Genomic DNA, 14,480 nt, shown 5'->3' on the forward strand with positions numbered 1-14,480 from the left:
CTGTGAAGAAACATCTTTTATCATGCTTCCTAGACTGGTAGGACATAGGCTGAGAGGCGAGTGGTGGTTCGTTCTTGATTATGTTCAGATCTTGAAAGAATTCAACATTAGGGAGAGAAGCCTTATCATCAAAAGCCTCAAAAACTCTACTGAAGGTAATATGATATCTGATTCTCACTATGGCTTTATTTAAAATAGAAGAAATAAACCCTTCTAATATCTGCCTCTTAGTCTTCTGAATTAAACTCATTGACTAATAAAAGATTTTTACTTTGGAGGGTTTAGCACTGCATCAAAAAGGAAGCAGATCTCCTATTTGTTAAACGCTAAGGAATGAAAGAAAATAACAATAAATCTGACCTCTTTTTGCCATATGGCACATTAAATATCTTTGAAAAAAACCCCAAAACAATAACAAAAGCTTGCCGCTCTAAAACGTTTAAAATATCGGACACAATAATAAATTTTTAAAAATGCAAGGCTAGGCAGGTTTTAAAAAGTATAGGGACTCTCCAAGAGGAAAACAAAACCAGGAGCAGAATCCAAGGATATAGGGAAGCACTGAAGCCAGCAGCTCCCTTACTGACAGTGCCAGTCGTGGAATGCCAACAGCTTTAGTTTTAACTGTATGCAAGGGGCTGGTTACAAAGCTGGGGGTTAAGGGAGAAAGATTTAGATAGGAGACCACAGCATACCACCACCAAATCTTCAGTTAAAAAAATTCATAATATACTTTCAGAGCATAGCTGATGATTTGTCAAGACAGACAAGCGTTCAAATCACTAAAGGTGTAACCATTAGGTAGGTGACTTAACCTCCCAGAACTTCAAGTTTCTTATAAAATGTAGGTTATAGTACTTTCCTTTAGGATTTACTTTTTGAGGAATGGAGATAATACATGTAAATCATTCAGAGTGGTTTTTAATAGACAATACATAATGGCTATCATTAATCACAATGGTTCAGGTATGTGTGTTTTCTTGTGGACGCATCAGGGTTTTCCAAGATTCCTACCTGTACCCAGCCAAGAATTTAGGGGGCAGGGGAAGCCTCTGGGGTTTCATGTTGTCTTGGATATTGATTTCCATTTCTTCTCCCTTTCCATACCTTACAGCTGGATAAAAGTAAGAGAATGGTGACTAAGAAAAACTTGTAATTTTTTTCCTCAGTCCTTATTTTTACATTTTTTATTTACTTTTTTTTTTTTTTTTTTTTTGAGACAGGGTCTCCCTCTGTAGCCCAGGATGGAGAACGGTGGCTCTATCATGGCCCACTGCACTCCTGGGCTGAAGTGATCCTCCTACCATAGCCTTCTGAATAGCTAGGGCTACAGGCACATGCCACCATGCTCAACTAATTCTTTTTAGTTTTTTGTAAATATGGGGGTCTTACTGTGTTGCCCAGCAAGATCCCCATAGTTACAACTTTTTACAGTTTTGAACTCCTAGGCTCAAGCAGTCCTCCTGCTTTGGCCTCCTGAAGTGCTATGACTACAGGTGTAAGCCACAATGCCCGGCCCTTTATTTTAAGATCTGAAATACGAGCTGTTTACTGGAGTTCATTAATATAAAAAACTAGGCCATTTTTCACTTTATCATTAGATAATCAATATACATTTTAATTGCCAAAATATCTGTAATTGAAAAGCTGTTGAAGGAAAAAAAGGGATTTTCTGTACCTGGATTTTACTGTTTACTGATAAAAAATTACCATTTGAACAACATCTTTTAAAGTCAGGTTTTCTTCATAAGGTTTAATATTGTTAAAATTTATTAAATCTAGTATGTATAATTTGTGATCCTTCTCGTACAAGTGTTGAAATGAGTGCTGTAAAATCAACCAAATGTTTTGAAGTTTTGGTGAATATATTCTGATGTAACTTGCTTTCAGTTACCTACAGTTCAGATCTTAGAACTTTTCAGAAAATTTTTATGGGAATTGAGAGAAAAATGTCTGCAAATTGGCACTGAAACAGTGTTTTTATTTGCATAGTTGACTTTTTGTGTTTGGATGATAACTTTTGCCAAAGGCAATTTTGAGTAGATCTTTTCACAAAAGAATCCTATTTTAAAACTTTAAAGAATTTGTTTTCATTAAATCTAATCATTTGTTATAATTGAATTCCAGGGGTAAAGAATCTTTAACTTCATATACTTTTACTACTTACATAAAACTAGATACATTAAAAGGTCAATGTTAATTATCAAAACTTAAATTTTACCTTGTTCAAATACAAGATTACTAAAGGCTTTAGATTTTTTAAGGCATATTATAACCTTAACATTTGTATTTCTTGAAAGAGATAGACAGACACTTATTTAATGTGCATAGAGTTTATTTGGTACATCTATCAATTTCTACAATAACTGACCAAAAACAGTTCACACAGTGTCCACCTGCACTCCATGTCTAAAATGATTTATTTAGTAGGGTATTTTGCAAGGCTAGAAAGGAGAGAAAGGATTTCACAGTATCGGTGAAAACTGTTTTATCATGAAACAAATGTAATACATTAATATATTCATTCATTCTCTATTAGAAAACAGCAAAATTACATTGTTAGTTGTATTATTTACAGTGAAAACTTGGAAGACTTGACAAAGCATCAGTTAGTTTATCAACAGACCTAGGAAGCTCCCTGTCCCCTCCTTTCAGGGTCCTTTCCTTGGAAATGAAATAAACTTAAATCAGATTTTACATACCTTTAAGCACCAGCTTGACAATTTAAAGTTTTATTTCAGTTTTATAAAATACTCCTGCTTTGAAAGGCAAAGTGAATGTAAAAATGTGAATGTAATTAAACAAGTCACTGGCCTGGAAACTTTTTATTGCAATAGTCTTTATGTTTTACTACTATATTCACTTCTTGGAATGAATTTGCTTGTAGGTTTGAAACAAAATATTTGCCTTTTGTCTTGAAAAATTCCCTTAAAAAATTAATTATTTTTGGAACTGTACAACTACATTTTCATTCGATGTTAAATATGCAACTTGGTCCTTGGATATCATGTTACAAAGTCCAACCTGTTGGATAGCTTGTTATAGAAAACAATAAAAAACCTTAAACTATCATAAAATATTACTGATGTTAACAGTCATGTAGGTATAACACATCACTGTACCTAGATTTTCCTGTTATTGGATGTTTAAATTACCAATGTACAATCAGGTTTTAAAATGTGATACTTAAATTTCCATTCACTATGTAAAATTAAAAGCTCTAAAAGACCCTTTGAGTTCTGTATTTCAGAAACATTAGAACACTATTAAGGCATTATTTAAACAGACCCCAAGGAAAGTAACTAGTATGCCTGAATTACAGAGCAAGTAATATTTTAAGGCAGTCAAAAGGTTCATTTTTTCACTTTAAGGCTCTTGAATACTTAAGTTTATTCTATGTAGACATTATTCTGTGTAATTTAAATATTCATCAAATGGTCAGTTATTGAAATCAAAGCCTTTATATAAAGCAAATGGACAGTTTAGAACTAGATTATAATACCCCACTCCCCACTGGTTTTTATAAAAGATGATTCTTATATCTCATCCCTTTGGAAAATTTCATTATCAGAAGCTGGCAATAAAAGGAAAAACATATAACTGAAATACATTACAGAAGTTATGCCCAGTCATGCCATACCAGATATAGAGAGTCCATATTCAGAGTAACAGTGCAACAAAAACACTTTGAGTACTATTCATTAATTGTATATTTTAAATCTAATTTGGCTACCTATGGATTATATATAGTTTACGTTACAAATAAAGCCAAGTTTCAATATGTTTGTTGATATAATATTCCATCAATTATATCTGGTAATGATATTTAAAACAGCAAGGTTTTAATTTCATTTACTGTCTTTATCCACATATCCATATCCACATCGAAGTGAAACCAGCAGACATATAGCTAATTTACTATTTCCTTTGTTCAAGCATATATTCTGATATCTAAAAGTGCATAAATTTAAACAACTTAAGATGAAAAGTTGGCCGGGTGCGGTGGCTCAAGCCTGTAATCCTAGCACTTTGGAAGGCCGAGGCGGACAGATCACGAGGTCACGAGATCGAGGCCAGCCTGACCAACATGGTGAAACCCCGTCTCTACTAAAAATACAAAAATTAGGTGGGCGTGGTGGCGCGTGCCTGTAATCCCAGCTACTTGGGAGGCTGAGGCAGGAGAATTGCTTGAACCTGGGAAATGGAGGTTGCAGTGAGCTGAGATCGCGCCACCGCACTCCAGCCTGGTGACGGAGTGAGACTCTGTCTCAAAAAAAAAAAAAAAGAAAAGTTAAATATCATTTATGTTCATAAAATTAATGTGGTGCATGGCAGGGCTAAATAAAACAGAAGCAAAGGGAAAAATCTTTTTAGGATGAGAAGGTTAGCTTTTGTATATTTTTGTTGTATACATAAATTCATTCTCACTGAAAATAATCATCGTAATTTCCACAATAGAATTTTCTAAGATGTTCTCCACTAGTTTGTTTCTTTCCACTATTTTCCAATATAACTTGGTATTTTCAGGGTTTAAGGAATTGTGCCATTTATTATAATTTTATTCAAACAGTATGCTTAACTACATTATTAGTTTTATACATGAAAAATACTACCTTAGAATTAAATTTTAACTTCATAATTTTCAAAAAAGCAAATAAAAAAATGCACCAATTAAAAAAAAGCCAAATGTGAGTAAGTTATCTACAAGACTTTTTATGCCACAAGCAACGTATCTCTATATATGCTCAGTGAAATATTTAGTAAACCAAAGATTTTGACAATGGTCTTTATAATTATGGAAATAAAAGCATTGAGACACCTGCTATTTTCTGAAAGAGTAATCAGTTAATTATTTTTCTAAGAGTGCTTATATAGTAAGCACTTATCTTTTCAACATAGCTAGATAACATAATTACAAAGGCTGAATAACTGATCTTGAAGGCCACAGAATTTCTGCAAACATCTAATATAAAAGATACACAATATAATTTGATTTGGGGAGAGAGTGTATCAATCTACTTATTGTTCCAAGAAGCCTGCCTATTACTAAGTTGAAAAAGAAAATATGATCTTATACTTGTATGAAACAAAAAGCAATCTGCAAAAGGTTCATCCCAAACCTCTATGTGGGTGACTTTCCTGTCATTCATTTTATTATCCAGATAGAGAAGGACTAGAAAAAGAAAGAACAGAAATGTAAGAAAGGAATTTTAAAAGAAAAAAAAGAGGTAGAAAAGTAATCTTCCAACAAATAAGAGATGAGGAAACAGACATCAAGGAAACACTAAATAAAATCCAAACAGTAAATACAACTAATTTCATTGATTAACCTGTCATTTTTTTTTTTTTTTTACAAATTCTTTCTTGTGCATGTTTACACTGATGCCATATGACATTTCTCCAGAGGGGATAGTGCCTTAACAATCACCCCAAACCTGCAGTATATAAGGCTAGAATTTTTCATTTTTGATTACCTACTGTAATAGCATCAGTTACCAAGAAATTTGTTATTTGTGGCTACAATAGGTCAAGTTAAAGTAAGTCCAACAAAACATTACAATGATTTAGCCTTTAGTTATTTAGGTGTAGCTTTACTATGCTTTTAAAGGTGTTTCTCACTTAATTGTGAGACCTTCAGATTTATTCAAGAATCCTACCTTATCTTTCCAAAATAATTTCACATTGTTTCTGTAAAATCTAGAAAATAAGAAAAAAAAATCCCTGATGAAAATAGTACTTTACTATTTGTAGATTTACTGGTTACTTTAAAAGATTTAGAGAATGTTTGCTGGCTGGGTGCAGTGGCTCATGCCTCTAATTCCAGCACTTCGGGAGGCCAAGGCAGGAAGATCCCTTGAGCCCAGGAGTTTGACACCAGCCTGGGCAACATAGTGAGACGTTGTCTCTAAAAAAAAAAAAAAAGGCAGGCATGGTAGTGCAGTGCACACCAGTGTTCCTGGCTACTTGGGACGATCACTTGAACTTGGGAGGTCAAGGCTGCAGTGAGCCGTGATCATGCCACTCCAGCCTGGGTGACAGAGGGATAGCCTGTCTCAAAAAAAAAAAGTTTGTTAACAGCATTTCCTCAGAGTATAAGCTTGTTTTTCTAGGTCTGTCCAAGATCTTAGAGTTGGAGTATATTTTTTCTCCCTCTTCAGTAGAGAATAGTGACTTTTTGGGTAATACTTTAGCTGTGAAAATTTTTCTTCTAAATTTTTCTACTCTGAACAGGAATGTTGTAAAACACTGTTAGGCCTATTGAGTGAGCTATTTTTCTAAAACATTTTATCTTTTGAAATACATATCTTATTAACAAGAATGTTTTTAACCGAAAAAAAAAAAAAAAAGAATTCTAACTTGTATTGCAAGCCCTCTTCCCAGTTTCAATTTTTATACAAATATTAAATCACTGATTCTTCTATGATCCAAGCACAGATATGTTACTTTTTAAGGATAAAAATAATCAAATCACTTAGGTTAAACTGGTTGTCTACAGTCACACAGTAAGTTAGATAAAGCAAAGGAGGTGTCAAAGGGTAACACTAAATTCCATTCACTAGCATCCTGCCTCATTAACACTCTCATAAAATAGATTACTAAATAATATAAGTATTAATAAATGGAATTTCCAAGAACTTTCAACTAATAAAGGGTGGGATTATAAGATTAGTTTTTGTTTTACTAATTACAACTATATCCTGGAACTATTTACATATTACCTAGGAAATAAAGTTTGTTTATTCTTGCAGGATTGTTTTTAAAACCAGTATTTTCCCAAATATTAATTTAACAGTAATCCTAAAAGTAACTCAGGAAATAAAAAACTTGTTTATCACTTCAGTACATTTTATTCATAATGAGGTAAAGTTTTTGTTTTTTCTCTATATATGTAGATATTAGCAACACAGGTTAATTGTGCTTGAGGATTCCTATGAATTACAAGATTATACATGTTCCCATTCTATTTTTCTACTCCTAAAGCAATCGTATATACATTATTTCCTAATAACTCAATAAGGTAAAAGTCTTAAATAATTTTATTTTATCCTCTACTCTTCTGAGACCATGTATTCCCATGTTGTGGGGAAATAAATTCTGGCACAGGAATGAAGAGACCAAGATTTCTAGGTTATAGTACTTTAAAATCACACTCTGTCTTGGACCTCAGCTCTCTAACAAAAAGTTAAAAAATTAGCTTTTAGGTTTCTAAGGTTTCTTCCAGCTCGAATATGCCATGATTTGAAAAGTTACCTTCTGTGGTAGCTTCTCCTACTTATCCTTTCTTTCTTAAATGTTACCCTAGTCCATTTAATTAGATCTACCTAAATACTTCAGAAAGGTCATATCCATCCAATCTTGTATCCTTGATGGATTTAATATCAACTTATAGATATATTTGTCTAAAAGTATTATGGAAATAGTACACAACTGAAGGTAATGCACTTTTGTACTATATTCTATTTAACATTTCTATTAGGAATAAAATGATCATGTTATAATTTTTAAGATCTTGGGTTTACTTAATTCAATAACTATTACATAATTCTATTAGTTTCTTTAAACTTTAAATTCAATCTGAACGTAATATTTTAATGTGTCAAAAGTAGCTAATATATTCAGTTCAATGCTTGACAGGGTTAAAAACGTGAACAACATCAGAAGCAATGCATGTCTGGAGTGGGGGTGAGGGTGCTATGAGCTTTGCTGAACAAAAATATCTCAGGTAAATCACACTTAAAAACTGATACCAGTTGCCTTGAAGGAATGGGTACATATCAAAACCAGCATTAATATGTCAAATAAATTTGAAAGAAATATTTTCTTATTCCCAGAGCCCAAATTTCACATAAAACAGAAGAAAATATGTACAGAAATCCTCAGACTACTAAAGTCCCCCTTTCCCAAAAAACATAAACCCTCTAACCCCCAAGCACCTAAAAGGCTATAATTTACATTAACTACAGTTTGACTTTTCACATAACAGCGAGAAGGACCTTACAAACCCTCAGTAAATCTTCAATTAATATTTAGAGAACAACAGATACGCAAACAGGTTTTATGTGTAAGCTACCTTAGACGGCCATAATAAAATTATGAGCAAAGATAATGGCATTTCAACAGATTGCTTTAATGTTAAGCCTCACAATGAAGGATACTTGCTCAATAAAATAATGCACTTTAGTGTAATGAAAAGTTTAATACATACAAATAATACTGAAAAAAATTCCTAGTGACTGGCTAGCTGGTAATATGCTACTCAAAAATTGCCTTTCAAACCTAAAGGACCTAGATTGCTTTATTATTTGTTTACACTATCAAAGAAGAATATTTTGCCACAAAATGAAAAATGGACAAAGAGGCCATTGACATGTATACTTTTAAAAATATTGACTAAAAAAATAGTTAAAAGTAAAAAATTTTATTTTAAAAGTAAGGAAAAAGCTAAACTGGTTAGTTGAGATTTTAATTGTTATACTTTGTGAATGAGGGGGAGTTAAGCGCTTGAAACATTTTATATTATTTTCACTTAAGAGTATGAAAAAAAGTGTGAGACTACATCTGGCTATGTTATTATAATTCAGAGGAAATCATTATCAAGTCACACCCCTTGTAGCAATAAAATATAACAAAGCAAAAAAAAAAAAAAAGCAAACCAAATAGAATCCCTCAGCCAACACAAACTTAGTCTATTCTTAGGGGTTGCCATGATGTTTCTGATTAATGGTAACATATTCCACAAGTGCAAATAAAACATCAGAAATAAAATATCTTTTTCACTGAATAAGAAAGCTGTTATTTGTGTGATCTTAGTAAAACTCTGAAAGGAATTTGTAAAACTCATTCATAATTTAATCAAATGCCTTAGTTTTTTTTTTTTTTACCCCCTTGGTATAAAAGTTTACAGATGAGTTTCATATTTCATCACAGTTATATGGTCTAGTGCATTTCAGAGTATTTGGACATTATCAAAGCTGTCCTTTCCCAATGAAAACATTTAAGAAAACGTTAAGCACTTCTCAAGTAACATGATGTGGAATTACACTTTTTGCTCTTACCTCTTTTAGGTACACATGTATTATTCAACAAAGCAAAACTATTTTACAGTGTCTGTTAACAAAAAGTTCTCTATTAGATAGAGGAAACTACAGTATCCTGAAGCTATTTCCCCAAGAGCTAGTTTAGTAGATAGACCTTTGGGCCCATCTTATTTTTCCTTCTTTTTTTTTTTTTCAGTAAGGTAACTTTCCATTATGCACATACTATACCATCATCATTCATTGGGTGGAGATTAGCTGGGAAGTAGCTGTATATTTTTAGTGAGATCACTGATGGCAATGGATCTCTGGATCGTGCTGCTGCTTATGGTTAAATCATATCTAATGTGAAATTTCGAATTACATCCAGAGCTCCAGTATCAAAGCCGCACATATCCAACATGCCTCTATCATCTGGGTCTGCAATGGTAAAACCATTTGATGTCATTCCACAAACAATCAATTTAGCTGGAATATCCATTCTCTGTAGAAAAAGACCAAAATACATGTTAAAAACATAAATGTAAGGAAATGCAAAATACCTCCAAAATTAAAACACTTTAACATTTCTCTACCAGAGCTTTTTAAATACAAAGTCATTTTTTTGCGGGGGTCAATCTTTTAAGGCTAGAATATGGGAGTTTTAGAAGAATGGACAATGAAATTGTATAAGAATCTGCCTGAAATTTCTACTTCTCTCTTCAATTACTTTACTTGTTCTATGGGCTGCAGTGTACATTATTGAGCAGCCTAGGCACTTTGTACTTATGAAACCTGTCAGGTTATTAAGGGTGCCAGATATTTTTATCAACATATCAAATGCTGGGGCAGTGTGTATGAGTATATATAAGGACATATCTCTGGGATGATCAACTTTTGGCTGATGACTTTGATATGTGCGATATACACATGTTCCATGTAAGAACTTGTCCTCTACAGCTACATGTAAGATTAAAATAATTGATTTTTTGAGAAAAACCAACAATCACTGAATGTATACACGTGAGAAACTACAATGCACTGTTTAAATAATACATCTACCGTAACTGTTAAAACAACTCTAAGAGGTAAGTAACTTACTATGATGTAGATCAGTTAAATAATTTGCTCAGGTCCACACAGAGTAAGAGAAAGACTCGGGACTCACAACCAAACAGTCTTTACATTCTATCCTGGTTGGGCAGTGCCTCATGGCTGTAATCTCAGTGCTTTGGGAGGCCAGAATTTCAAGTTACAGTAAGCTATGATAGCACCATTGCACTCCAGTGATGGAGACCCCACTTCTTAAAAAAACAAAACAAAACAAAACAAAACAAAACAAAACTATTCCCTTACCTGCAGCTTTCAAACTTAAGCCTGCATCAGAAATCCTCTGAAGGGCTTGTTAAAACACAGTCCCAACGTCAGAGTTTCTGATTCAGCAGGTCTCTGATGGGCTTCAGGAATTTGCATTTCTAATAAGGTCACAGGTGAGGCTAAGACTGCTGGTAGGGAAACCACACTTTGAGAACCACTACTCTTCATCAACAAGTTCTATTTCTACTTCTAGTCACACTAGCCATATTTTAAGTGCTCAGAAGTCCCATGTGATTAGTGGCAACCCACATTGGAGAGTGAAGATTTATGTCATTTCAGAAAGCTCAACTGGAGGATACTGATTAGAACACAGATATGTCCATAAAATATAGAGCATAGATTATAGCTTTAATTTTATGTAATCCTTTTGCAAAACTCACTAATACTTTCAATTTTTCAAGGAGCGCACTGAATTATTAAAAAAAACTTACAGCTAAGGTAAAACAAATATTCTGATTATTACCAAAAATACTGTTTGCAAAGGATATTCTTAGTAATGTTTAGCAATGGAAACTGGTTAAAATAAATTATATGTGTATAACCAATACTTTTTCTTATTTTAAGTACTGCTGAGTCTATAACGGACACTGGCTCCTATACAAGATACAGAACTACTTGTAGTAACATTTTTTGAAAAACATAAGTGAATAAGAATCAAGAATGGCCAGGTGTGGTGGCTGTAATCCCAGCATGCTGGGAAGCCAAGGCTGGAGAATCGCTTGAGCCTAGGAGTTTGAGACCAGCCTGGGCAACATGGTGAAACCCCATTCCTACAAAAAATTAGGTGGGCGTGGTGGCACGCTCCTGTAGTTCCAGCTACTTGGGAGGCTGTGGTGGGAGAATCACTTAAGCCTGGGGGGTTGAGGTTGCAGTGAGCTATGACTGAGCCACTGCACTCCAGCCCGGGCAACAGAATGAGGTCCTATCTCCAAAAAAAAAAAAAAAAATCAAGTATTAAAATAATATTATTTGGGTGAGGAACCGTATTAGAATTTGTTTTACCTTTCGATACTCCCTCAGAGCAATAGCAGGATGGACACCTCCAGCAAAGGTCTCATTATCAGTGAATACAATGAAGACATCAGCAGGTGTGTTTGTCTTCTGAGCCCAGATCATTGGAAGAGAGCAATCAGTTCCACCTGCTGGGATCTAATTCGGAACAAAAGCATGAATAAATAAGTAAATAAATCCTTAAAAATACTAGTTTTTACAGTATCATTTTGTTTAGCACCAATATATACAGCCTTCCCAAAGCCTGCATATATATTTTCGGTTTTGTACTTGTCATGCAAAAATTAAGACAAAAAAAATTTTGTTCTCACAGATTAATACCATACATGACATCAATATAAAATCATTCTACACGTTATGTAAACTTAACTAAGTAAACTTAAAAAACACAGTTTCTTACCTGACTCATAGCCATTAAAACCTGTTGTAAGGTCATATCTGTAGTCACTGGACATGGTACCATTTCATCGGAAAAAGCAACTACATAAGAATCTTTTTCTGTTCGTGTGACAACCTGAAAAATTCAATGGCAGTAATTTTCAGCAAATTTGAGGGGAAATACAATATTTTGAATTTTATCCAACTTCATGTTTAAAAGAAACACTGATGTTTATTTCTTAACTTTTTATTAGTGTGTTTTAGAACTATACATTAACAGTAGTACAGCTTTCAAAGTACTTTCACAAAAAAACTGGCTGTCATGACTATCCTTTGAAGCAAATACAGTAAATATTCTTCTCATTTTATTAGATAAGAAATAAAGCCCCAGTAAAGAAGCTAAAAAGTTTGCCTACTATTCATCTGTTTGTTATTCACTGACAGGATAGAACTAAAGTCTCTAGACACTCCTATTAGTTCCCAGATCTTTTAAGCTTCAAATCGTTAAATAATTTAAGCATTATTTTCAAAATAAATTTTTAAAAAACTTGTCTTTTTTTCATTTTATCTAAGCATTATCTACTTCCTAAAGAATCCATTAATATTTAATCTTTTGTTGTAAAAATTAAAATTTCTATTCTGCTTGTTCTTTAGACATACTTTTTCAACACACTTAACACTCTGGCTTTACACAATTATCTTTAAATATAAAATTAAAAATGTGACAAGCTGAAATGACAGAAAAAAGTGAAAACATAATTCTTAATCATTATTAATCTTATAGTTTTGCTCTACAGTAAACACGTTTTTAGAATGGCAAAATTGTCTTAGGTGTTCTCACCATGCACATTGCTGCAGCAACTGTACTAGCGTTGAGTATACTACCCAAAACTCTTTGGTTCATAGAAGCACTGACATCAACAGCTAGTAAGAAACGTTTTCCAGTTGGTTCAACTGTCTACAGAGAAAACAAAACAATCATTAAAAGTATAACAGAAATTATAAGTAGACTAAATTTCTAAATCATATTTACTTATCTTACATTAAAAAGACTGATAAAAGGCCTTCAGATTTTTGATATACCAATTGACAACTATTTAAAAATGCTCATCTGGCATAGCAGCTATGACTGAAAATTAAAAAAATAATAATAAAAATACTTAGCTTTTACAGGTAAAACAAAGGAAATAACCTATTCAATAATTTTAGTTAAATAAGTTACCATCCTATTTTTAAAATCTTTCCTCATTGAAGTAAAATGAGAATTTTTAGTAGGAAATTTTTATTGTGGTAAAATATAACATAAATTTGACCTTTTTAACCATTTTTAGATGTACAATTTGGTGGCATTAAGTACATTCGCAATGTTGTGTAACTATCACCTCTATCTATTTCAAGAACTTTTTCATCATCCCAAATAGAACTTGTACCAATTAGGTACTAACTCCCCATTGTCATGTCTCTCCCTAGCCCCTGGCAACTTCTATTCCACTTTCTGTCTCTATAAATTTTCCTGCTGTAGATATCTCATATAATGGAATCATACAATACTTGTCCTTGTTTGTCTGGCTTATTTTACTTAGTATAATCTTTTCGAGATTTATCCATGGTGTAGCATGTATCAAATTTAATTCTTTTCTAAGGCTGAAAAATATTCCATTATATATACCACATTTTGCTTATCCATCTGCTGATGAACATTTGGGTTGTTCATCAAAATCAGTTGTATTTCTATATACTAGCAATGAACAATTCAAAAAAGAAAACTAAGAAAACATTTGTTCACAATAGCATCAAAAATAAAAGACAAGAATACATTTAACTCTTGGCTATTGTGAATAATGCTACTGTGACTACTGGTATACAAATATCTGTTTGAATACCTCTTTTCAATTCTTTTGGGTATATACCTAGAAATGGAATTGCTGGATGGTATGGTAATTCTACGTTTAACCTTTTGAGAACTGCCAAATTGTTTTCCACAGGGGCTACACCATTTTACCATTTTACATTCCCACCAGAAATACACTAGGGTTCCAATTTCTCCACATCTTCCCCAACTCTTGTTTTCTGCTTTTTTGATATTAGCTATCCAACTAGATGTGAAGTAGTTATTAAACTGTCATCCTCATTTGCATTTCTCTGATTATTAATGATGTTGAGTATTTTTCATGGTTTTTTTTTTGTTTTTTGAGACGGAGTTTCACTCTTGTTGCCCAGGGTGGAGTGCAATGGCACAATCTCAGCTCACTGTAACCTCCACCTCCTGGGTTCAAGAGATTCTCCTGCCTCAACCTCATGAGTAGCTGGGATTACAGGCGCCCGCCACCACACTCAGCTAATTTTTTTTTTTTTTTTAGAGACGGGGTATCACCATGTTGGCCAGGCTGGTCTCGAACTCCTGACCTCAGGTGATCAACCCATATCGGCCTCCCAAAGTGCTGGGATTACAGGCGTGAGCCACTGCACCTGGCCCTTTTCATGTTTTTATTACTCATTTGTATATCATTAGAAAAATGTCTATTCAAGTACTTTGCCCATTTTTAAATTGGGTTTGTACTTTTGCTGAATTTGTAGTTTTCAGTATTCTGGATATTAGGCCCTTATTGGACATATGGTCTGCAAATATTTTCTCCCATTGTGTAGATTATCTTTTAACTGTCTTGATAGTATCCTTTAATATACAAAATGTTTAAGTTT

At 33.2% G+C, this 14,480-nt stretch overlaps 1 protein-coding gene across 3 annotated transcripts in view; it reads right to left on the bottom strand.

Moving 5' to 3' along the window:
* Positions 1-2,317: 2,317 nt before the first annotated feature.
* RO60 (Ro60, Y RNA binding protein) overlaps positions 2,318-14,480 on the bottom strand; it is a 32,257-nt gene continuing 20,094 nt past the window's right edge. For all 3 annotated transcript variants that reach the window (XM_008974035.5, XM_024928275.4, XM_008974034.4), the window contains 4 exons: positions 12,622-12,738; positions 11,803-11,916; positions 11,394-11,540; positions 2,318-9,519 (listed from right to left, as the gene is read on the bottom strand). In XM_008974035.5, the coding sequence (XP_008972283.1) occupies positions 9,367-9,519; positions 11,394-11,540; positions 11,803-11,916; positions 12,622-12,738 (531 nt within the window). In that variant the 3' untranslated portion in view covers positions 2,318-9,366. The remainder of the gene's footprint in view (positions 9,520-11,393; positions 11,541-11,802; positions 11,917-12,621; positions 12,739-14,480) is intronic.

This window comes from Pan paniscus, chromosome 1 (assembly GCF_029289425.2).
Source record: "Pan paniscus chromosome 1, NHGRI_mPanPan1-v2.0_pri, whole genome shotgun sequence".
Taxonomy (NCBI): domain Eukaryota; kingdom Metazoa; phylum Chordata; class Mammalia; order Primates; family Hominidae; genus Pan; species Pan paniscus.